Source organism: Beta vulgaris, chromosome 6, assembly GCF_026745355.1.
Source record: "Beta vulgaris subsp. vulgaris cultivar EL10 chromosome 6, EL10.2, whole genome shotgun sequence".
Taxonomy (NCBI): Eukaryota; Viridiplantae; Streptophyta; class Magnoliopsida; order Caryophyllales; family Amaranthaceae; genus Beta; species Beta vulgaris.
The window spans coordinates 43,791,336-43,818,300 of record NC_079207.1 but is presented as its reverse complement, the minus strand read 5'-3'; the positions used below and the strand labels follow the sequence as shown (position 1 = coordinate 43,818,300).

At 35.3% G+C, this 26,965-nt stretch overlaps 1 protein-coding gene across 1 annotated transcript; it reads right to left on the bottom strand.

The window, feature by feature from the left end:
* Window positions 1-1,584: 1,584 nt before the first annotated feature.
* LOC104896904 (phenylalanine--tRNA ligase beta subunit, cytoplasmic) lies at window positions 1,585-26,857 on the bottom strand. The gene is made up of 20 exons (XM_010683691.4): window positions 26,692-26,857; window positions 26,506-26,561; window positions 26,292-26,392; window positions 25,812-25,941; window positions 25,603-25,718; window positions 22,811-22,877; window positions 20,014-20,055; window positions 16,987-17,028; window positions 16,746-16,822; window positions 16,373-16,499; window positions 16,129-16,296; window positions 14,318-14,446; window positions 14,140-14,241; window positions 13,111-13,245; window positions 7,877-7,951; window positions 6,705-6,812; window positions 4,420-4,515; window positions 4,259-4,342; window positions 2,079-2,169; window positions 1,585-1,978 (listed from the first exon to the last, which is right to left on the bottom strand). Exons 1-19 carry the CDS (start codon window positions 26,747-26,749, stop codon window positions 2,101-2,103), a joined length of 1,782 nt encoding a protein of 593 aa, XP_010681993.2. The 5' UTR covers window positions 26,750-26,857; the 3' UTR covers window positions 1,585-1,978; window positions 2,079-2,100.
* Window positions 26,858-26,965: the final 108 nt, after the last annotated feature.

Genomic DNA, 26,965 nt, shown 5'->3' with positions numbered 1-26,965 from the left:
TGGGGTGAAGTAAAGTTACTGAAATTTTCGCTTGTTTTAGTTTTGTGTTTGTTTGTATCCTCTTCTAGTATTTACATGTGTGGTATGGAGAGCATGGAATATGATAGATAAGAGAGAAGATATTTTACGATTTGGATTTAAAGTGCAATTTTATTTTTAATTGGAAATAGTCTTATCATACTGTTTGCGTTATATTTTGGGATTAGGGTCGGACCAATTTTGTATTTAGCTTAGAAATAAGAATATTGTATTGTAGGTCCATAACTCATAGGTTTAGGATCAAGATCTGGTTTCTAAGCCTATTTTTCCTTTGCAGGTTATAGTTAATCAAGATTTATTTTTTATTAATGAGGTTTGTAAATGTTAGGTATGTTAAGCTAACAGCTCGAAAGTGCGGGTTGTTACATGGGCTCCCATAAAACTCCACCGACATGTTACCTTTATCCTTTAGCAATAAATGAAACTCTTCTTCAACTTGGGCATTTTCAACTTTGGACTTTATGGTTTCGTGACCTAACTTTTCACAGTTCTAACAAATGATAAACATATATTCTCGTATTTCAAAAACACTCAAAACTATTTTTTTTCTCTTCCACTACAATGAGAATTTCAAGAAGTAACAGTCGGATAGCGATCATTCAAATCCTCTCATTCCAAGACATGGTAAATGAAGGAGATGGTGTTGATTATTTTAGGAGCTCTCTTGATCGTAGGCTAAAGGCAAAGCCTCTAAACACATCCAAATTGCTGCATGTTCAAAATTGAGAGTAGAGGGTAAGGTTGGCTGGACTAACTAAAACTCGTGAATGCACCCTTGAAATTTACGCATCCCGGACTGTAATTTGGAATCGTAGCCACTGTATACTACCTCCATATTTGTTTAGTTGCACCATTTGCTTTTTGGCACTATTCATCACCAACTTTATTAAGTTATCTCGCACCATTACGTAAGAAAAAAAAACATAATCAAGTAGGATCTTGTTAAATTCGCCTCAATACGAGGATTCTAAATATCAAATTTTTATAATTTTTACTTATACCATTAAAAATTATTCAAGTTTAAAGAAGTATCTCAACAAATATCAAAAAAACAAATGGTGCAACTAAAAAAATACAAAGGTAGTATTTACTAAAACTGCTCAAAGGACTTGCATCTATCTTTGAGAAGACATATCTTGAGGCCTTTTCGATCCAACAGGTGAAATTGAAGACAAAGGCTCACTCGAGTCCAAGGCCATTAGGGGAGATTTCTTTTCCTACTCTAAACAAAATCATTTACACTATTGAAAAAGGGGGAAATGGGGGGTGGGGGGAGGGGTGGGAAGGCTAAGAAATTCCTTTCTTTCTTGGAAAGACGCGCAAACTCGAGTTCAAATTCCTTTTAGCGAGAGATACTAAACTCGGTTGAGAAGTTAAATGAAGGTAGACAATTTGCATAGAAGAATTTACCGAAATAAGTGATGTTGCAACTACTAAGAGACTTCCTAAAAAGAAACATGTTGCTCGTTTTGAATAACGAGAGTAATTTGAAACGAATATCATGGATTGGCTGGCCCAATTAGACTTTATTCGGATACACAACCATACAAAAAAATAGTTCAAAATTAGAATCAGAAATGCTGTCGCCACAAGTACAACTAGAGTGATGTTTTACGTAAAAATGAACAGGAGATCACAAGTCTCTCACGGTATGAGAGAGGCGTAAATAGAGGAAAAAAACTAAAATTACATTTTAAATAGGCAACCTATTATAAATGCTACAATAAATATTGATAAATGAGCAGATTCCATGACCACCTAAGAATATGCCTCAAAGTTTGTCTTTGCTGTTACAGTAGACAGCCTTTCTCTGAGCTATTAAATCCAAAGTTACATGATATTTCCATCAAGCATCACGTTGCTGTTTACACACCCAACTAAAATCAGAGGCTCACAGCTCGTCATGAAATGAGACCAAAATACGGACAATTGCAGGAACCTGTATAAAACATCGATTTAGAAGTCCAACATCATTCCCTTGCAGAGAGACACAAAATAGTTGTAATTATGCGAAATACAAGGATGTGAAATGCACTTACCAGTTTTATAACAAGATAACAACTATAAGAAGCTCTCTACATTAAGTTCCACATACGAACAAGGATCTGGAATATCAAAGTTGTTCAAGACCTGAAACCACATATTATCAGAAAGTAAAAATTGAGCATCATTACCATGGCAAACCAACTAAAGGAAACATGAGTATTAGTTTTTATAAGCACAAAAGGATATATGAGTCTAGTCAACTAGTACATGAAGACTGCAGCCTCTCTTGGCTAAGAACAAAAATACAAAGCTAACATGGAGTCATTGACCATGAAACTGGACAAGAAATCTAGAAGCTTTCATCATGCCTGAAATCCAAATCTAGATAGCATGTAAACTCGAGAACCGTCTTAAGTATCACGCCCACAAGACTTTTACCAACTTAGCTACCTAGCATCTTCACCTCCATTTCTTAATGTGTCCCACATTTATATTTGACTAATTTCAATTTGAGTGGTAAATGCCCAATAATATATCTATGGGTGTAATTTACTACTTCAATAAAACCTATTTCAGTTGGCCCTTTTCCACTTTACTAAATCTCTAAGAATAAGCCAACTAGGGCATTAACTATGGGAGGAATGGGGTCACATGGCTCATTTCAGCTGGAAAGACCTTCACTTTCTAGCTTCTACATGAAAATTACAAGCTTTGAGCTAGAACCCGGGTCTGAGAAAAAAGTAAACCAGATGAATGTCAGGTGGACATATTGCTTAATTCTCTGTTGTTTAATTTGTGAAGCTCTCGTTGAGAAATATTAACAGAAAATAACATGAATGAGGTAATGGAATGGTTCAATAAGTTTTAAAGTTATTTCAAATTATGTAGTTACATAGAGATACAACATCTGCTAGCTAGTCATTAAAGTCACCAAAACCATAATGTCTATCAGAACCAACAATCAAAAGTAATAAAAGTTATCGGCTAACCAATTCCCTCATTATCATTCTCCATAACTAAGTATGACGTGGTTCTGATCAGCAAAAGTCGATGAATTCTTATTTGGGTAAGCCAATATATGCTTATTCGGTGTAAGCCAACCTATACTCATAGAAATACACACACCGCTTAACCATGTTTCTGTACAGCACACAGCTTCAAAGCCAACACATTAAGTGTGGCAAATTTCAAACACAAGTACTCATATTTGCAATTGTAGACATTTCAGCTTTTTCAAAAAGTCGGTTAAATTATACTTGTAAAACACTACTTATATGAGAACATGAGAGCACTAAGTAGTAATCCCTTTTTAGCCAACAAGTAATCCATTCTGGCTAAAATGTAACGATTTTTTTCCTTGTGGAATCAGTCAGCAAAAAGGATTACCACGTGATATCTTTAAAAAGGATTACATTTTTACTACTTCCTCCGTTTCAATTTAGTTGTGACACTTTCATTTTGGGTAATAACTTCTCTCTATCTCTCTCCTATCACATGGGACCCTTTTAGTCTCTTTCTCTATCTTTCCTCTCCAAAAATTGTCTAGGAGTCCGTGATTTTAAAAGTGTCACAACTAAATTGAAACGGAGGAAGTAAAAAAATTGAATTATTGTTCCACTATTTTCACATTCTCATATAAGTAGTGTCCTAGCCTAAACATTACTGATATATACTACATCTGCATTTATTTGTTCATCCCTTTTGCTTTTGGGAAGAAACCATGGAGCAAATTTAAATGATGGGCGATGGGAAGTCACATGGGTAGTTCTTGTGAGTTGTGAGGGAAAAGTTAAAAGTAGGAAGAACCAAAAAAAATACAACCCAAAAAGGAAAGTGAGAAGAACAAATGAATAAAAAGATAGTATATAGGTACGAAAGCTAACAGAAAATTTCTTAAAATGAGATGAATACATGGGTAACTTTTTTGGAGCTGAAAATAGCTTTTATTGAAAAGAAAAAAGATGCACATGCTGCTTAAAAAGAGGCACATGATAAAAAAAATTGCATACTTAGAAAGAAAACATATGTACATACACTTCAACACTTCAAAAAAAAATGCAAAATCCTTATCACCCCCTCATTTAAAGAACCTTCTCATGAGACCCTAATTCTATATATATATATATATATATATTTCTCGATATGCAAATAGGAAATAATGATGTAGTATATAATGCATATGGTTGTGAAACAACAATGCAGCTCAACCAGCTTCAAAGAAAGAAGAAAATACCTCTGGATGCACAATACCAAAAGTGCCTATGTGCTTGCCTTTGTAAATGATGTTGGCTTGCCTCCCCGAAAGAAACTCCGGGTTCTTTAGCAAAACAGAAAACAGTCAACTATAGAACCTAAGACTACGAAAAATCAAGTTGCATGGCACAAAACACTTACATCTGCACGCTTTATGTAGTAGCCAGAGCAATCCCCTTCAGCAACAAAAGGAGTACCAACTATTTCCATAACTCTGTCGATTAGGGAGTGTATTATCTGCAGAGCACAACGGTTAAGAGTGCATTAAATCTGCTGTCACAAAAAGAAAAATCAACTCCTACACAGGATTTATTGGGAACCGAACAGAAGCAATTGTTAACTGCCCCTTGCCCCCTTTCTCTGCCTTTTTGGAGTACGAGAAAGGGGCGGGGGCAGAAATAAAGCAACCGGAATCGTTCAATACAATAAGATCATAAGACTTCCTCTACTTATTGATCAAGTACGAACTACTCGCTTTTAACCTAACTAACCGAATTCTGTAAGCACACTGAAGGCATTCAATGCCTAAGCTTGAAAAACAAAAGGAGAGACAAACAGAGAGAACCCTGCTCTCGAGAGCCAAAGCACTATGGCTGAAAGAATACACCCCCATACACATTAGCACATGAGGTACCAATAAGTAAAAATTTCCTGAAATGCCAGAAAGTTCATACTGGCTCCAATTAATGGTACAAAGTACAAACTATATAAAACTCATGATAGTGAAGAATCTGTAAGGCCTTCCGCTCTGCCCTATGAGCTCTGGCATCTACTGATCTACATAAAGACCAGTAAATGAGGAAACAGACTATTAATTGATACATATGGCTAGCTAATTGACAGTTTTAAACAATTTACACAGTAGTTAAGAGATAAATTTCAGATATGTTATCTTTGGACCAATATCAAAAGTTTGTAAGTCTACAATGTTATTTGCATGGCATCAAACACTCCATTCAGAACCCCAGACCCCGTATCTTTTGTTCTATAGTCTTTTCACCCCGCAACAAATTTCATATCACTTGCTCCAAAAACAAACTCATCTACCCGGTCCTGCTTCCAAAAGAAAGGCACCTAGATGTGGATCTCAAAACCCCTTTTGATGAAGCTTTAAAAACCACGAGAATCTTTAGAAAAATATCGGATCTTGTGAGCTCTCTTGAGTACTAAAATCAACGTAACCTGATTTATGTAACACTAATGAACAATCTGGGAATATTTTTATGTTTTATGATGATTAATGCACGAAAATAATAAGGATAGATTGATCCTTGAAGTCTCGCTTCAAGGTTGGCAAGTTGTGGTCTCGGCACAATCTCCTCTTAAAGGGTTTGAGTTTTGTTAGCTAACACACGAAGGTCTCTTCAATGAGCACTCTTAATAACTCCAAAACAAACTCTTTTTATTAATGCATTAAAACAACTTTATATAGGCGTGTAAACAACTCAAACAAAGCAAAACCTTAGTCATATCAGAACTAGGAAACTAAAACAAGATAACAAGAAAATAAGCACACTCCTAATCCAGGTGGAACAAGCTCCAACTTGGCGCCTACTAACTAGACTTCTAATGAATCTATAATCCTACTCCAATTAGGAATCCTAATCCAACTAGGACTTGGACTTCTAACTCAACTATAAATACAAACCAACTAAACTTTAAGACTCCTAACAGAACTAGGAGTTCTAATCCTACTAGGATTAGGATTTCAAGAGTCCTATTCCTACTAGAATTAGGAAAAACAAATAAATCCTAACATAATTAGAATTTGTTCTAAGGAAGCCATCTATTCCACATCAACCTTGATAAATACTAAACCAATTTATAGTTTTAGCAGCAATATGACATTCACCGTCATATCCTAAGATGATTAATCCTACATTGAATTCCTAGAATATATTGGCAAGTAACAAGAGTCACACTCTCATGAATGCCACCAATTTGTCCCTTGACCTTCATATCATAGATGATTAATTCTACATTGAATTCCTAGAATGCATTGGCAAGCAACAACAGTCACACACTCACATGAAGCCACCAATTTGTCCCTCCATCCCTAAGGGTAAATCCTTCTGAAACACTAGCATGAAATAATAACCAGTCAAAAGAGGAAAATCAAATGTTCGACAAAAATACACCCAGAAATTTAGTTGCTCCAACTCACCATTTAACTTGACGTAACCTTGTGGCGTTGTCCAGCACATCTAATACCTCATATGGATATTGATACTTCAAGTAATCTTTAAAAGATAGTTTCACATAACTAGTTATGAGATAAACCTAAATGTCTTCCCAGTGTTCCACACAGTTTTAAAATGACAACTAGACCCTATATTGATGCACAGGATATCAGATTGTATCTGGATCCATCTGTTTGAACTGGTTACAACTTACAAGCAACAAAAAGATATTCACTCAAAGATTACCTCAAAACCAGAACTAGCACCACAATAAAGCGCTGCAAGTTGACGGCAATTCCGGGCACCAACATCTTTTGTATCATCAAGGAGCGCTATATCACCAACTTCAAAAATCTAAACATCAATTTGAAAAACGACATTACAGGAGAATCAACAGATGAAATTACAATAAAAGACATAAAAGCATGACCAGACAGCCACCAAAGACCTGCTCCACCGTACAATTATAACCATGGATGTCAAGAACCCCTGACATCAACTCTAAACATTAGAGTCAGAGGCACACATGTAAAACAACGGAAAAGGCCAAGCACGGAAGATAATCTAGCGTATTATTTTCTTAACATTGTAGGATATGGTGCACGAACACATACATGTACATGGAAAAAGTAAATATCAGAATTAGAAAGGCAAAGTATAAGATATTAACTACCTACCTTGTAAATCTTGCAGCAAAAATTCTATATTCTTCTAAAAAATGGATGTTCTCAGAACACAAGGAGTCAGCAGCACCGTAACATCAGGGTAGGAAACGAAGTGAAATATAGAAATTCATTGTGGTGAGGCATTCTCTAGGGTTCAAGACGTCTTACAAAGCAGATGAGAGAAGAAATTAGAAATTTGAAGGGGGTGGCAGGGAAAAAATCCAATGAGGGGGTTGATAGCGGAAAAGTTCAATGGGGTTTGAGGTCGTGAGAAATTGCCAAGGGGGTGAAATTAATATAGAGAGGAGGGGGCTGGTGGCAGCAGGCGATGGTTAATTTCTTAAAAGAGGACAAAAGAAAATATGATATATGGCAATCTTTGACCTGTTTACACGAAGCTTATTCAGGTTACTGATAGATTAGGGAAGACACCACAAAAATTTTGGGACTATTCGAGTTAATCACTTGTTGGGACTGTTTAAAAAAATGGGGCATTATTGGAACTGTTGGCGTCAATTATACTGACCTTAAAACATATCAATTACAAGAATGGAGGTGAAATGAGGAGAACTAGCAGAGGGTAATACAAATTTTGTCCCTTGCAGAAGATTTTAAATGAAATTAACAGCCTCGTGCCATACAAATATTTAACAGCATTACAGTAGAATCCATCAGAGAAAAGCACAGAAAAGGAATCTTTAAAGTGGCACAGTTTATAATATGTCTGTTAGCAACATAAGTACAATGGCCTACCTTGATAGGCTTCGGATGATCTTTATTATGTCCGACAGTTTTCAATATACCAGACATGAGACTGCTACGTACCACCTGAAAAATCATAACATTACATCATATCCAAGATTCTTAGTCATACATGATTAAATAAAAGGTATGCATATTATAGAATAAGTGTGCAACATTAGAACATTAAAGAGATACAAAAGATAGCCACCATAGTGTTCTAAAGACATCAAGCACACTGAGGTCATAGAAGTTGTCAGGGCCAACGCATTACATAAGACGCGAGTTTCACATTTGGTCAATGTGTGGTTCGACACATTCAATTAAAAGTATAGCCATTTCAAATTACATACTTCTTCCATTTTTTGTTTCACTGGCAACATTTCCCACTTCAGTAAGATGCATAATACTTGCAACATTGACAATTTTGGTAATATATTCTCTCTTTCTCTCTCCTAACACATGGGATCCTTCAATATCTCTTTCTATCACTCTCCTCTCCTATATTCTTGAGTCATGCTTCAATGCTACAAGTAAAAAAGCGAAGGAAGTATTATTTAGAAATTTTCCACGCACCCCTGAGCTTTCTAAGAATGCACAAGGTACCCCCATATTTTGAAAATTGCATCCTGTACCCCGAAGGTTTATAACAAATCCACTATATATCCTTAATGACTATCACACATAGAAAATGTCGTCAACACCCAACAGTCAACAAAAATTTAAACGCTCTTTATTTGCATTTCCCATTCCACCAATCCAACAAATTTTAGCATCATGGTTAATTGCTCAAAAGGCTAAATAACGACATCTTTCACATTTGTTAGTCATTAAAGATATATTCTGGATTTATTACAAACCTTAGGGTACAAAATGCGAGGGTATCTAATTCTTTAAAATCTCTAGGATACCTTATGAAAATTCCCAAATATATCAGAAAGTAAAATACTCAATTCTCAACCTGAGGCCTCTTAGCAACAAACCGTATACAAAAACCGCTACGGTCCATGGTTTTGATTCTTATAAACTACAACTTCCACAGCTGCTACTGAGCAGTAAGATGAATGTTTTAAAGTGATTAAAAAAATTCATTTCTATTCATAGGAAATGCAGCCTCGTTGTCATTTCTTTAGCAAGTATCCAAGCATTAGGTTTAGTTCACACGTATTATTGATTTGGTGGCTATTCCATTGTTGTTGTAAAGTGATCAATGACATTGCATTGAAATCATAATGTGAATCTTTTATGAAACAAAGAATCTGTTTCAAAACAAAAAGCGTTTTATATGTAATATGTTCATGTACAAATTCTTTGTTTGATTTTAATAGTACTTTTGACGGATACATATTCTAGGGTTAATTTTAGTGGTTTCTATAGCTTATTTATGTAACATGTGCTCCAAAAACTATATTGTTGAGATGACTTGAGTATGGCATTTCCAATGACCCTTTTGGGCTTCAGCTTCCACATCTAATTTATTCTAATCCAGAACTTCATAGTTTATGTAGAACTTTCTTTGTTTAGGCTTTATTTTTGTCTCGAGTCCTCCATTGATGTAACATGGGGATATTATATAAACTGCTTACCTTTAACCTAACATCTCTCTTTATTCTTCTGAACTCCTCAAGTTAATGCATATAGAATGCCTAGTCTCAACCCCCCCCCCCTCCCCCGGCATCCTCCAAAATATCAACCAATGATTATTTAGGGATCCACAACAAATAAATGTCTTTGAAATAGCATCTTATAAGCAAGCAATACATGTTTCCTGGGAAATTATCATCCTAGTCCCAAGCCCTTGAATATAAGTTGGTACATAATACCAAAACTCTAATATTCCATCTAAAGGTAGGTTTGAGGACATCCAACAAACATATTTTTTCACATGAATGTGCAGAGGAAAGTGAAGACTCTTTCCAAGAAATATTAAGCACTAGATTTATTCATAAGGGGTTAAGCTTTGTTTGCCTATGTCATTTTTCAATTTTTTTCATTGGAAAAATTGGTGACAAGAAAATCAATATACCATTCTACTATATAATACAAAAGTAAATGAACTTCTAGCCTCCTTATTTTCTTATACGAAAGCAAGCATGGACTATTGTTCAAGGAGGATTTTGGAGCTCTAAAAGATTTCTGGAAGAGTTCTAGTTCTATTAAGACTCATAGTAGAGTTATAGGCTTATTGGAACCTACTTGTCTTGGAATTTTATTGTTATTATGTCTTTGGAACGAGTCCGTGTTCTAATGGAACTATTAGATTAAGATTAGAAGTCTAATCGTGTTAGAAATTTAATCATAGTAGAAGTCAAACCTTATTAGAAGTGTCATGGTGTTAGAACTGAACTGGTGTTGAATCAATGTTTTTCGTGTATTATCTTTTAGGACTAGTTATTATAGTCCTATTCTAATTAGGTTTAGATTTCTAAAGCCTATTTAAAGGTTAGTTCATTCATAATTGCATTCCGTTGTTTATTAAAGGAAGTGTTTGATACGTGTGAATTGAGTGATTCCCAAACCAAAAAAAAAAAGTGACTTTATTGCATCTTGAAGGTGAGACTTGCAAGGTGAACTTGCTTGAGAAAAGAGCTTTATCTATCCTTTAATAAATGGCTTCGAACTTGAGCATTAAAACTAAACAAATAGGAAACCTTGGGACGAATCCGCATCATTTTCCATCTTTTTCACAAAAAAAAAAAAAAAAAAAAAAAAAAAAAAAAAAAACTCTCGTCATTTTTGCCAATTCCCCTATCACTTACCATTGTAATAGACAGGGAAGGGGCATTTTAGGCATGTTAGTAAAGAGTAGCTTCAAGAATAAGTTAGAAGGTTAGTGGGAAACAAATTCTAGAAATAGACCATTTTGGAGGATTCATGAAAGGTGGATCGACAACGTGCAGGTCAAATGGTGGACCCGGTAATTTTCCAGTGAGGAAAACGGCGGTGATTCTGGCTTTATTGCCGGCAAAAATTCTGGTGGACTACGGCCTCTGGAGCTTGCAGAAACGGGGAGCGTGGGAGAAGTACTAAGTTTGGCGTTGGCTTGGGAAGGAAGCTGAAGCTGGCAGATTGTAGTAAGGGCAGTTTGGTAATTAACCAGGGAGGAATCTTTCGCGGTGTGGAAAATCACATGCCTACTGGTTTTTACCTTATTGAGTGGAGCTAAGCCCACTTTTGAGGCCCACAACTCAAAATCCACTCTCTACTCTTCATTTTTTCTATCAACCCAACCCAGCCTTTTTCAAAGAAACTCACCTCTTCCTTAAAACCTAACCCACTTTATTGCTCCAGCCACTCAAGCGAAAGAAAAAAGGGCCTGAATTTGACTATATTAATGCAAAACCCAGGTTTCCAGGCCATTTCTCCACCAAATTTCTAGAACCCCATTTCAACCCTTCCACTCATACACCCACCTTCTTTAAAACCTAAATTTTTGAGCCCATACCCAGGTCTCACATCATTCTTTACTCACATATCAGCCTAACCGAATTTTCATTAAACCTGCCCAACTTTTTTATTTTAAAACCAAGTTTCATTTCTGATTTACCCAACCCAAAATCTTACAACCAGACATTACAATCATCTCACTCCATGATCACTTCCACTCTGCCGTCCAATGTACCACCCAGCAGTCTCCATGGCTACTTGCTCAGTTTATTGGCAACACTCAACCAAGAAGCGCTCAAATGTATCTGGCAGCAATGCACTGAAGATCGCATAAACAGCCTTGTTTTGGACAAGTATCGAGTGCTAATTACCATCCACCTTGAGGACAGGGTGGAATTTTGGTGGGCCGGTATTTTTACAGATTGATACAAAGGGGATAGGATTTTAGGTATGTTAGTAAAGGATAGCTTGATGAATAACTTAGAAAGTTAGCGGGAAACATACTCTATATATAGAATAGTTTGGAGAGAGATTATGTGAAAATATTATTAAGAGTTATAATTTGTTCTTGGGAGAGACTCAAGCCTCTTGAATGCTTGAAATTATCTTTCATTTTACTGTAAATATTCATGTTATCTTTCATTTTCTAATCATCTCTCTTAATCGGTCATAGCCAAGTCAGTTTATCACATCCATTCCCTGTTTTTGTGCAAAATAAATTTGCTCTCTTAACTCCTTTAAAGCAGATACTTAGAAGGTATGCAGCACAAGTACTCCTCCCGGACACCGAATCCCGTACCGAGGACGGGTACAGGACGGATTTGCCTTGGATTCGTCTCCAAAACAAGTCGGGATGGGTGGGTACGTGGGTTTGGTTTGGGTATGGATGGGCTGAAACCGGGTACGTGTTGGGGAAGGATTTAAAGGGATAGAAATGTACCCAGCTACTTTTAATTATATATGAAGGGGCAAAAAGCAGATCTAGGGCTTCCCAAACTTTTCGAACTCTTTCACCTAGATTAAAAAGCTACGTCGTCCACCGTCGTCGGCTGCCACCTCCGGCAGCTCTTCCTTAGTCACAGCTACTCCTGCGCGTTCCTTCCTTCATCGCAGCCGCTGGAGATTTCTTCCACGAAAGGAAGTCCTTTCTTGCTGTAGAAATGATGCATTTTTTGGTTTGAAACTTTTTTTTTTCTTAAAATTATTTAGATGCTGCAGTACAACTTAAGACAGCTGTACTCCTGTTTTCTCACAAATTCTTTTTTTTTTGGTTAAATTCACGTGCAAGTACTATTGTTAGCTTTTCTTCACTCTTTCTTTATCTAGTCTTTGAATTTTAACTAGCCCTTCCGATATAAAAAATTCTTGGAAGGGAGTTTAAGACTTATCAATTAAGTACTATTTCAATTTACTTTTAAGTATGACCGAAACTTCTATCAGGAATGACTGAAACTTTTAAAAATAATATTTTTTTTATATATCTGTTGAATTCAAACCATACCCATTTTCGAAAATTTTGATTTTGCCTTTTTAGTCCCTGTACTCGTCCCCGTATCTGTGTAACCTAGCTTAGAAGATAGATAAGGAGAAAAATTCTTCTTGGTTCCCTTCTTTTTGCCATTTCTTTTGTATTAGAAGCCATGGGAAAGAGCAAAAGATTTGATTCAACTCACTGAAAGGTGACACCTAATATATGCAAAAGCATTAGCTGACCTTATCAGCAAACTAAAAAGAAAATACTCGATCAACATTGGGATAAATAAATGCAACCTATCAGGAATTGGAAAAAAATTGAGAGCACAATATGGGGGGGGGTGTGGGAATTCAGCCACTTAATTCTATGTGATACAAACACAAACCTCAAAATCAGCAGAACGAGGATTTGCAATAATCACTGCAGACGATTTGTCATCCTTACGACTCAACATGGAAAAATTTTCTTTGTAAGAGCACAATATCCAATTCAAAACCTCTGAAAATCCATTCATTGCAATCTGAGGAGAAAGGAGGAGTAGAAAATTCAAATACCAATAAACAGCTGCGAGTCCAAGACAGGCCATGCAAAATAAGGAAAACACAGAAAATAAAAAATATAATAAAAAGAGTTCACAAAGACATGCTTACTTCATCTTACAACTTGGTAGTATATAAAACATGAGTGATCTTATTATCATTTGCCACAATCTTTTGTGTCACTTAATTCAAGCCAAGGTTTACTTAGCTATTCAACCCCTGCTTCATCTCAATCTGATCAATAACTGGTGTATTTTTCCATAGATTACTCACAAGTGCTAAGAAAAACCAGATATTCCTGAGAGGCTCTTTTAGCTAAGCATACAAGTCAAATCTGAATACCACAGTCCAGATTACATTCTAAAGTGCAGGTGACAAATAGGCGTGATCCCTACTCCATCCACATGACTTGTTGACACATACTTTAAAATGTACATTGGTCTTCATAAAAAACTAAAAATAATTAATCATTTTTGCTTTTGCCGACAGATATTGTACAGAAAAACAGCATTTTTTTTCTTTTCAGGTAAACCGACAAATTTTCAGTTTTGCAGCTGTGGTCCAAGCCTAGTAGCTTACTACAATCTTTGTGATATCTACTTGAAGAAATCCAGGAGGTGCCGTAAAAATATGCGTATATTAACAATATTCAGATATCGTGTAGGGTAATCCAAGAAACAGATGGGGATATGCTACAACAACATAGAAACCCTATTTATATGTTCTTTAATGATTGTCAGCAAGCATTGGCCCTCTAACCCAAAACTGCAGGTCTAAAAATCACACCTCAACCACAATAAGCACAGATATACAGAACATGAAACGAAGATTAGCTGACCAAGCATTGGCATATCAACAAACAAATATATGATTACCTCAGATCTAATCAGATCACTTAGTTCATTCAATCCCAGTGGCTTTATCGATGCAGGCTTTCTCTTTGGAATTTCATTGTATCCAAAAGCAATAGCAACATCCTAGAAACAAGGAGAAAATTAACATAGTATTCCTGAGACTAATGCACACACGCCAACAAGTCATTTTGCTATATACCTCCATCACATCACAAGGATGAAGAATATCGCTTCTGGTAGGAGGAATCAAAACATTAATTTTGCACTGATTATCAGCTGAATCAAACTTCTTGGCATCCAATTGCATCTTCTTCAATAATTGAGTAACCTGTTGGCTTTGAATAAGAAATTTGAGCATCCTGCCTTTTTACATTAAAGAGCTCCTATTGTAAATAAAAGGAGAAAGTGCAAAAATGACCGGCTTTCACACGATGTGAAAGTACATACAAATTGATTCATGAATAAAATAAAATTAGGAATCACAGTCAGATCAAGATGATGCCAACATTCTCCAGAGTAGGCTCCCATCCAATAATTGATTCATGAAATCAATCCCTCACCAACAAGTTTTTACACCTACTCTTATCTTAGGGAAAAAGAATCACAAAACCTAGTGTCATGCTCACGCTTTTCTATAAAAATGTTTCGTTTCTGAAATATCCCACATCTTATCAAATTTTTTAGTCAATGATGAAACCAACGGCACATAATGAAAATCAAAATAAAAGAAATGAGAGAAAATATATGTACATAATAAGAAAAGAAAGATACAATCAAACATGGAAAAAAGCAAAGTACTAAATCACGGAAACTATGAGAAACATACACTAATAATACTCCTTTTGTCTCTATATAATTGCGAAACTGTGACTTTTGACCAATAATAATATATCTAAATATCTATTAGAATTTATCATGAGTTGATATTTTGAAAATATAAAGAAAGGCAGTCCAACAACATTTTACATAATAACATTTGGTTTTTATATATTAGAAATACGACCAAAGATAGTACTTCCTTTTGTTCCAAAATAATTACAACACTTCCTTTTCAAAAAGTTACAAAAAAATGGCAACATTATCTTATTTGATTAATGGGTTCTCTCTATCTCTCTCTTCATGATATAAGTCCCTCTTTCTATCGCTCTCTATCTCTCTCTTTGTCGAATGGGCTTCTTAATTACCTCATTTCATTAATGACTTCTCTCTATCCCTCTTTTCATCACATAAGTCCCTCTTTTTATCCCTCTCTATCTCTCTCGTCGTCAAATGGGCTTCTTAATTATTGTGCCTCCCCCCCCCCCATTCACAATTATTTTGAAACCCAGGAAGTACTTGAATAGCGCAAAAGTTAAAGAGTTACATTTATATAGAAATAGACGAAGTACAAGATAAAAACCCATATATTCAACCAATGCCCATCTTATGTTGTATCAACACACAAGTTCATAAAATGACATGACGATTCATGTATCCTTCCAAAGAGAATAATTAAGCCTTTTATAGATCTACCAAATATGAGTAGGAGAAAGTACTACCCTAACTCCATGTAAAGCTACTTGCACCCCCCACCCCCCTTCTCTTCCTTCCTCTTCAAATAAGATACTGCTCCATCGCTCTGGCATTATAATAAACTGAGGGGACAAACTATCCTGTTTCACATCCATTTATTACCACCTAATAAACAATATGCTCTATCAAATTCTAGTTTAGTATTTATTACCACCTAATAAACAATATGCTCTATCAAATTCTAGTTTAGTATCCATTTATTACCATCTTCCTTTGCTTGTTTATTGATTTATTCTATAACCTAATAAACATTCATCCACTAGAACATTGAGAAACTATAGCAGTTAAGAGCATGAAAGAAGTCAGAGCACATGGTCCATTGCAGCAATATTCACAATGACTTAGACTTAGTAAAAAAACAGACCAATATGTTCAAACACTAACACGACAGTTACAATTTGCAGGCTAATATCAGCATAGGAAAGCAGTCCCCATCACCTCATCTGCCTCCAGAGATACTCCAATTGCATCATTGATGTACGACAGAGATACTTCCATCTCATAGAGTGAAAGATCAGGACAAACATATGACTTTCCATCTGAATATAGCACTTCAACTGGTTCAACTTCAAATTTCTTTTCACAGTACCCCGAGAACATAGTAACCTGATTCCAGAATAATCATCATAAGCCAAAATCTCAATTAAATGCAAAAGACAAGACAATAATCTTTCTCTCATACCATAGTATTCAGAACAATCTTAGCCTTCGTCAAATCAGTGGCTGTACATTCTATGAAAACATTTTTTGTCTCCAGAGTAATAGCTGAATGTGCGCCATTTATTATTGGGGGTAAAGACAACACTGTTCTGCAGATCGCATACTGTACGTTTTAGAAATATTAAAGAAAGAAAGATGCAAAGGGAAAAATGTAAGACAAGCTATCCAGAGTTATCAAACTTAATAACATATGCAGTTATTTAAGGCACGACCTTTTTAACACACCAAAATTATAGCCTAATAATAAGTACAAGACATACCACAATTATAATAATTAAAGAAAAGGCAGATAATAAGAATAGTAAAAGGATGAGGCAAAGTTATACTCATTATACCTGTCACGATCATATATAACTGGAAACACAGGTGAGTTCTCTATTATATGCAAGTATTTCTTCAGCTTCAAATCAGACTGTCAAAATACAATACAGTGAGACTAAGTATGGAAACCTTTTTTTTTTTTTGACAAGGACTAAGTATGAAAAGCTTACTAGCATCTAGATAGTGTCAAGATTCCAAGTACGAACATCAATGAGGAACAAAAGTTGCATGACAAACACAAGAGAGAATAATCACCTTGTAGAACTCCATTAGCTCATCCACCCTGAATGATTTTACCTATAACATAAAAAATAAATAGAAGAATCAGATGTAACAGAAGTTTGAGCAACTCAGCACCAATTTATTAAAACAGATTAAATCATTAAACACAAATTTAACACAGAAACAAAAGAAGGAAAATTATAATTGCCATACACTGAGGTTTGGAAGTTAATTTGCCTCAACTTCCACTTTCGAATCATATAAACCTTAAGATTTGGGAATAGTTCACAAGTGTACCTTTTATATGTCAATAGACATTGCAACAGCAAACAGTAGCTCAGAATTGACTTTTCAGTAGATTGAGGTTTACTAGCATATATATTTTTTATTGGCCGAAGAGAGAAAATAAACAGGCAACTTTTCTGTAGTTGGCAGCAGAAGGTCAATGGTAGCAATAAAAACAGCTCAAAGAAAAACATGCTTAACTAAGGGACCATATCTAGAAGAAGAGAATGACCAAGAAGATTGTGCCAAACCAGAAGATACTCTCAAGAAAATAGCAAAAGCAAAAGTGAGAAAACAATAATTAATACAAAGAAGATGAGGAATGAAATAGATTTTTTTGTTTTAGAATTAAACATTATTTTCTCTATTTGAAGTGAAAATAGAGGTTGAATTTTCACATTCTTCAGTTACTGATTTCTTTACTACCTTTAGGAAATCCTATATGCTGGAAATCTCGAGAGTGAAAATAAAGAGAGTCCACTAATTTGTCACAGGCTGCCGATTCTCTGGATAGGAAGATGAGTTGAGGGGGATGTATCTAGCATTTTCACTAGTATTTCTTTTAATATTACATGTCAAAATCTATAACAGATGAATATCCTTTTTTATTTGCCTAATATTTTTGGAACTCTAGGTCCAACAATCTGGAAAAGCCTTTATGCAGAAATCTTGTTTCGATTTAGCAATAATAATAATCTGCAAAGTCGAAAAAGTAATAAGTGTCTTCACCCAAAAGTTTGTGCTTTGTCTTAATAGAGTTGTGAGATGGAAAACATATGTTAGATGGAGGTGGATCATGTCGAATTCCAGCAATGAAAACAGGAAGCTTCTTCGGATGTGTTCCCCAGGCTATTCTTTTGATATTTTGGTCTGAAGAAGAATGTAAAAACTGTCAACTGATAGAGAATTTCGGAGGGAAAGACTAACTTGCCTTTCCTTCCTTTTCTTCCTAACCTCTGAGACACACCTGTATGGATCTTATCAAGATAATACAAACAAATGCAACAAGGATGATACAAGTAAGCAAGAATAACCTCCCCCTCCCCCCCCCCCCCCAAAACCTCAACACCCAAATGCAAAGCAGTCTCTCTGTTCTTGCTTTAGGGTTCTTTAAGGAGATAAATATGGGAGATAATCTTTTCTGTTTGCGGATGTAAGTCACTATAGTTTTGATCATGATTAGACATCATAATTAGGTCAAGATCAAGGAGAAAGCAGGCAAGTAAAAACTAAGGCATACATGGTTGTATATGCATGGATCAAACCCATATAACCTTCTACTGCTCATTTGCTCCACTATGACCATAGTTCGAAAATGTGGTTTCGGTCACGATTGCAGTAATGGTCACGGTGATGCGGGAACGGGGATGATGCGATTGTCGTACTGCCAAATATCGGCTCAGACCATGATCTTGAACCCAACTAAAATGTGGTTTCTTTTACACCTTTACGATGCAGGTAGTATCGGTTCGGTAGATTTGAAAACCATTGGATACGGGCGATACGATGCAGCCTTGTTTTGACACCATGACTGACAAACAGCAAGTAACATATAAGGGGTAGCTAATAAAATTTGTCAATGATTTGACATAATATATCCCATGTGGATGTCTTAGATATGAATCATCATATCAAACATGAACCTACTTCATGGCTTCCCATAATCAATGGCGGATTTTAAGAGGGGCAGGCAGGGGCCTGGCCCCTCTTAGATTAATAGAATAAATAAGATTAGATACAATTTACTAGACAATATTAAAGTTGGCACAGTGGCGTAATCTGCGCAAATATTCATTTAGAGAACAATAACAACCCGGGTTCGATTCTGACTATTAGCATGCACCTGCTTCTACTGCCACTTTCCTCTTTTTTCCTTTTTTCTTTTTTTTTTTCCTTTTTTCTTTTTTCTTCTTTTCTTTTTTCTTTTTTTCTTTCCTCCTTTTTTCCATTTCCCCTATATCTTTCCTAATTTTGAAAAATCTTTTCCATTTATGTTTACTATCTTCTTCTCTTTCAGTTTCCAACTGTAAACAATAATTATTTCCTCAAATCATTCCTAACAATCATAAATAATAGATGAACCTTATTTTTTTGCCATGAAGTAATGAAGCAATTTGATTAAATTTAGTTACTAATTATACCAATGAAACATTCCTTTAATTTCTTACAAATCTACCCACTTATGAACTACTCTTACAATTCATTGAAGAATTGATAATGGCCAAACAAATAAATGGACAAAACTACTTAAAAACTGAAGTATTGGGACTTCAAATAATTGCATGAGCTACAACTTCTTTATAGCCACTGATAATAATATATTTAACTTTTAATCTGCCTAGTGTTTTATTAATCTTCAAAATTTTGCAATTGAACATTTATTATTTCTACTCGGCCCCTGTAAAATGGTTGGTGAGGATCCGCCATTGATAATCACCTACAAAGGTCAAATTATTTGAGTGGCAGGGGAATATTTTACGAACAGGTATATGGATTACCTTGAAAGTCAAAATGGAGCATAAAATGTAGAGCCATACATAAACTTCATCATTATATACCTAACGAGTCGTTTGAACTGAACATGTCACACAAGTTTCAAAAATATCCAGACAACAAAGAAGTTATAAATTCTATCTCATCTAAAACAAAAATATCCTGAAGGGTTTGACATTAATTATCTTTGAAATCTAAACATGTGCTCAAAACATGTGGTAATTTCATAATTTTAGATACTAGGATAAAGATGAGAAAAAAGATAACAGATTCAACTAGTACCTGCTTCAATGGGACAAAATCTATTTCGGATGGTGGCAAAGCCTGTGATCAGAATAAAGGAAAAGGTGAAAGCAAATCAATAAATAAATTACCCATTAAAAAAAATCACAAGAAAATGCTAGACCTTTCATCCAAAAATAGTCTTTTTTAGCTTCATATGTCACCTAACTAGTGGAATTAACAAAACAATATGTAATTTACGGCTTTTATATTTAAAGGAAAGGGATTGTATCATATCACAAAACAAACATATTAATGCAAGTTCAAATATATTCAAATGAACTGATTTGTAAATTGAGTCATGAAGCCAGCTATCAAAGAAAGACTACCTTAATATCTATTGAATCTATTTTACACAGAGAAGTGTAGTAAACATATACCAAAGACATGCCTACATTGAGAAGTATCATCACAAACCCACATAATACCCTTACAGAGAAAGTCAACTGTTCCTACAGTATACATCAAAATAACTTTTTTTAGATGAAGGAAATTACAATTAATGGAAAGGAATGTCTTGGAAGATACGAGAAAAAAGAAGGGGACAAGGAGACCAAGAGAAATGTCAATCACAGTATCGCACATAACATCAGATAATCCTGGCAAAACCTTGGTAACATAGATCATACACCTTACAAAACATGAGAACCTTCTACAGGAGGACACATAACAACCATCATTAATGAAGCTTAAACGTCACACCAAAAACAAAAGGCAAACTGAACCAACCTCCACCTAAAACCAAAGGCTTTGTTGCTATTGTCTACCAATCTCTCTGGAGCTAAATACATACAAGACTTTTCCACATCTAACTTAAAGCTAAGATCCTTGTATTTCCCTCTGCAGATCATCATCGGTTGCAAGACAAACAAGTGTATCACTTGATTAACTTCCAAAAAGCACCTTGGCTCCCTCAAATTCTCTCCACAACACCACCAAACTATTCTAATCTATTCTTAAGCAACTTATCAAGATACTATAACTAGGAACAAAAGCCATCAACCCTCAATGACGGCAACAATCATAAGCAGAAAGGGTTGAGAGTACAATCACTTGACTAATGAAGGTGAGCTTAGGATTCAAGTCTTCTCTAAGGATCTGATTCCAAGAAAAACCTTAGAAGCTCTTCACTATATCATATTTTATCACAACGTTGTATTCCATTAAAAGATAGCACTCTCAATTTTGAAATTGGGCATCGTTATAACTCGGCATCATCATCACCTTTACAAGACACCAAACCAGACCATCCACAGATTCAAGTTTTTAACCCCTCGCCATCCTCACTTCATATATTATCCAAAAAGAAAAAGTCTCTTTCACATCCTACTTACGTATATATAATGTAGTTTTCTCCTCAATATCATTCATTATCTCAACATGAGTCTAAAATCACCCACCATTTACCTTCCTAGGCCACGGTGCTTGCATTTTGGACCACATATTTGTTTATCCTTCAAAATCAAGTCTTTCAAGGAGCAAAACGCAAAATGCGGAACTATTAATATTTAGATAACAGCAATCATGATTTGTAATGGTCTTTCTTTTTACCTGAATCTTCTGAAACTTCATAGCATCACATACATTCAACTTTCTCCTCAACAAACTTTAAGACTCAACACCATTCAAGGTCTCACTCATATTCCTTTCCGGAAACCTTACTTTAAAGTTGCTAAGCCTCATACACACTCTTCTGAGAAGGGAGCAAACCATAGCTACATAACTAGTAGCTGTAAGGTGATAAAAACTAATGATATACCACAGTTAAAACTTATCCCCAAATGAAATTAGGAAACTCCTCTCTCCATTCATTTGTTAAACCTATAAAAGGTAGAGATCCAACCTCAAACATTATCGGCCGATCTTACTCACAAAGTAAAATAAGGATACAAAAAAGGGAACAATTCGGTCAATATCACATTTGTATATGAAAACACTAAAAAGGACTATACAAAAACAAAAACCAGCAATTGCTGAAAATGACCAACATTAAAGAAAGAGTGAACTTTAAGCTTGTACTTTGTTACTAGAGGTGGACAATATATCGCTTAAATCACATCAGTTCAGGTGAACTCAATTTGAGTCATATACAAGTGATTAATCATTTGCATCCAATTAGGTCGAACCAGCTCATATTCGGTTCTGTGGTCAAATAATATGTTACAGGGAAAAAAAAAAAGTTGATTGTAGTCATTTTAACTTTTTGGGTAAGTTCTAATAGAGTCAATTAAGGGTAACGTCAAATTTCGGTTATCTAATTTCAACTACAATACAGGTCTGGATCAAATAATTCTGACCGGATTTAAAGTGACGCACCTATTTATTAGCCCCTTCAGGCTTCAGTATCCTGATTATCTTATTAACTCAAGAAATATGCCAAGCATGCATTAAATAGGCAAGAGACTCCTCACAGGCCCCTGGGATCTATGAAAATGTTTCTAGCCATGATTCGGTTGGAACATTACTTAAACCGCAAGTAACAAAATGAAAGACACCTTTCAGTTTTAGCTTATACTATCAAGAAAGTTTCCATGTAACTATGAGGTCATCCAAGCAGAGACCCATACTTTCTTGTCATGTTGAGCCAAACCAAATTAAAACCCACAGTACAAGGAGCTCACAAATATATTACAGAAATCCATCAGCAAACGTTACACTATAAAATATGTGCCATCAGAGTAGGACATTAATCCAAAAAAACAACTAATTGAAAGCACCTATCAAAGAGTTATTCATAAAGTGTTCGAACAAGTATGTGCCTATTAGATTGGTTTGACTAGACAGCACTATCTTATACCTCATAAGTGAAAGGGCCTTGGATGGTATCCAAGTCATGAGTCCCAATAGCTACCAAGGTTCTTCGGCTGCAACAAGAATATAGATATCAACTTTCCATGTTTGCAAAGATAATGAACTACGATGTCTCTTATTTAGAAATTGTTGCAATAACCATAATCATCCATGCTAATAGCTAAAAACAAAAGTACTCATCCAAAATCTTAAAATATCAAGCATTTGACTTCCATATGGTTGTTAAATCAGTAATCTTCCGTGTTAGATTCTTTAATATTCTTAATAGTCTCATTTATACATATTGTTATTATGTAGGACATCCATTTATTTATGACATCCTATTTACTCAGTCTTAAACTTTAAGTGTGCTTCATATTTGTTTATATGGGGAAATTCCTTATTTGAGTAAAGATTGTAAATATGACGTTATTACACAAAAGCTTAATTCAACTCATTCTATAAAAGCCTTAAAAAGGCAATTAAGAAAAGTAGTTATGTTGATTTTGTTTAACATAGATTGCTGGTATAAATTTCAGCCTTCAAACAAGCAATTCATGGGTTCAGGTATTTGAGTCCCTCTTTTTATCGCCCTTATTAACTTGTGATTTTCTTAATGTGAAAACTGCTACAGCATTCCATGAGGAAGGTTAACCTGCCACGAGGTTTTTCATAGGGGGTTCCTTATTTGCACCAGGAAAGATAATTCCAACAAAATAATGAGAATATAACATATAATATAAAACTGTACTAAAGTCACTTAACTAAATATCTAAAACTTAACTGGTTTGATCCAGAACGCATAACAAATGTTACCGTCCAAAACCACCCGTCTACCACTTATAACCTCCAGACGTGACAAGAAACAGGGAGGGTTTCAACATTCAATCTCAAAAGATAGCACCATTGAGTCCCATAGCTAGTTTGTACTCCCTCTATTTTGTTTAATCTATACACTTTCCTTTTTGAACTGTTTATTTACGACTACACACTATATTATACCATTCTAGGGTGTGTGGCCTCACAGATTTAATCAATCCATCCCCCGTGTCATGTCTGGTTAAATTTTTCTTCTCTCATACTTCCTCCCTCTTTCATACTTTTCCTCTCCCTCAATTCCATGGTTATGGTGAAAAGCAAAGCTTTTAGATCATGGACAAAAAACATAGTAGCGGTCATGTTTGCGGGAACGGTCACGTCGTCACGAGAATGGCTTGTAACGGGAACTAGAACCTTTCGCGGCTGTTGTGGCGTGAATTTTTTTACACAAGTGGCGTTTTAACCTTGTTTTTCCTTTGTCTTCCTTTTAAAACCATATTATGTCCAAAATTGTTATTCATACAATATTAGGGTACTTTTGATGATATAGGAAGATAGAATTTCGTAATACCTATACATGACAACAGCTACCAAAAAAAAAAGAGCAATAAAAAAAATTAAAAGTTAAGAAAATTATTTTCACTCTGAGTCTAGAAATAATAAGAAAAAGGCGAAAAAAGTAAAAAGGAAGGAAAAAGAAGAAAGAAAGAGATACAGAGTATCTCTGCTCTCACATGACTAGGGCTTAAAAACAAGGTATCCACTCTCACGTGACTAGGGCTCAAAAACAAGGCAGCCACGTGGCAGTCTAAAAAAAAGGAAGAAAAAAGAAGAGAAAGATAAAGAAGAAAAATTAGATCTAAATAAAATTTCTCAATGAAACAAAGTTTTGCTTTCAAGATCCACTGCTTTTCTCGACGAATATAGACCACGAATTCGAAAGGCAACCAACATCCACCTTTTAGCAATGATGGAATAGTTCATCATCCACATTTCCAAGCCACTACCGAGCAACAAGGAGAACAAACGACTCCAATGATTATATTTATCCAAATCTATATGAAAGCTCTATAGATTTCTTTGAGATCTCTAGAGATTCATAAAAGAGTACTAGAGGAGGGAGCCTTTGTAAATATAGCATAGCAAAATTTACAAGCAATAACAACATGGGATATGGAAAAAGCAAAAGAAAAAATTGGAAACCCTTTAATTTTAGGTGTTTCACTTGACGATATGCTAGTCATATTGTAGTCAATACCGAGCAATTAAGCGCTTATTGCTATGGGTTAATGAGATTACCCATCCCATGGAATAAACACCTCGTCATTTCGTACGTAAAGCCATTTATGCAACCTACAACTTGTCATTCCACGAATGCCTTACGTAACAATGCAATGAAAATCACAGCCTTCTTGCCACGATGTAGATTACGTAGCGCTAACTCGCCGCGTCAGACCGTCTTTTTCCCAGTAGTAAAGTCTGGTGCTGTCAAAATTGGCCAACAAAGAAAAAGGGAAAACACACATGGTAACTAGAAAAAACAATGTGCACCCACCAATGAAGGGAGAAAACGTGACGTGGGCTTTTAGGTTGGGTATTGTACAGGAGTTAACATTTATTTTTTTGAATAATAGGATAAAGCTCTCATATTTTAAGTAATAATTCATTCACCATGTATATAACGCAAACATATGATAGGTTTGGTCATATTATGATGAAGGGAAACTTTTAAGTTAAGGCTAAAAATTCGTTTGTGATTTTTATCTTTAACTCATTACAAAACGCTTCTGTGTTGTTGAAAACCAATACCACGCACGCGATCACATCCACAGTTTTCTTCCTTTTCCTCCAATCTGCCTTCCTTTTCAAATTGTCTCATATTCTGAGAGTCAATTGATTATAGCAGCCATACATTATGCACATTACAACAGCAAGAAAAGGACAATATAAATAGATAGCAAGGGAAACAAGATTGATTACCGGCATATGTTCTGATGCAGCCTATCTTGAAGCTCAATGAAGCTGTTGTATCTTACTTCATCAAAAGTAACACCTCTTAGAACAGCACAAACAACAAAAGGCCGGATTGAAGATGTCTACAAATGAAACCAAATACAAGAATTGATCATACGCATAAATCAATGTCAAGTAAAGCTCTAAATCAAGCGAAGGACTTCATAACCTTATACCTCTGATTTTACATGCATTTTCAGCACTGATTGATCCGTAACATTAGTGAGCGTATACGTCGGAGTAGCTTGACGCTCTTCGAAAATTCGCAGGGCCTGCGCAAGACCCTCCAGACAAAGTAAATCATACCTACAAAGAAACAAAATATACTTCATAAATCGCATGTTAAGAGGAGCCTTAATTTCTAATTACTGTTATGTTTTTTTTAAAAAAAATACAGTAAAAATAAAATAAGTGTGGCTGAATGTCGGAGGCATCCACTTCATCCCCGAGATTTACCCAAGCAAAAAAATATCCTCCAATTGGAATTTAACAGCTATGACTGCATATCTAAGCAACGAAAAACACGACTGTATACTAAGATTATATGAATATATTCTATTTTTCTATCACAAAAATGCCAGTTCATTTATGATAAATGTTCTCGGAGATGAACCTGATTTCCCATGAATGTCAATTCAGCAGTATAATTAGCTTACCTATTAGCAGGTACTTCAATTTTGTATATAATTTCTTCATCTTCTGTCGACTCATTGTCTGTTAAATGCTTCTCCTTCCTCATAATTGCCTTCTCCGTTGTCTAATTAGTCAATCAATTGTACCATTTAAGCAAGAAAAAAAGTTGATAAATTACCAAAATTTCATCAATATCAAACAGTAATACAATAAACAAATCAGGTAAGAAAAACTTACTATAGCATCGAGCTCAATGCCGAACCTGAAGCACAATTCTTCAAATTCTTTATCTTCTGATGATTGGAAAAATCGAAAACATCACAGAAAACTTCATCGGAAGAAATCGAAGAGCAAGAAATTGACAGTAATACGATCGACAAAAATAATCGCAGTATTTTGTAGAGAGAGTTTTTGCAAACTTACCATAAGTTTGGCCAAGAGCGTCGAAAAGACGGTCTCTTCCAACGCTAACAGTAGGCATGGCGACTGCTCTCTCGTCGCGCACTTTCTCTCTCCTCTTGCGTAGGTTGCTGCTGGGGGTGTGGAGTGACTGCCTGACTGCTGAGACCTCAGATCAAAACCGTGTTTTAATGATTTAAACCTAACTCGAGGTATTACCTTACACTTTTCATGTCTATCCATATCATATCATTTTTTCATTATATTAGGAAATTAAGTTAGACTAAGGACTAACCCC

What these genes read in the sequence shown, in the direction of transcription:
- LOC104896904 (XM_010683691.4), bottom strand. Translation starts at nt 26,749, where the DNA reads ATGCCTACTGTTAGCGTTGGAAGAGACCGTCTTTTCGACGCTCTTGGC. An exon ending in GCATTGAGCTCGATGCTATA is followed by an intron (nt 26,393 to 26,505) that starts GTAAGTTTTTCT and finishes TTGACTAATTAG; the next exon opens with ACAACGGAGAAGGCAATTAT. An exon ending in GTTATATATGATCGTGACAG is followed by an intron (nt 16,500 to 16,745) that starts GTATAATGAGTA and finishes TGCGATCTGCAG; the next exon opens with AACAGTGTTGTCTTTACCCC.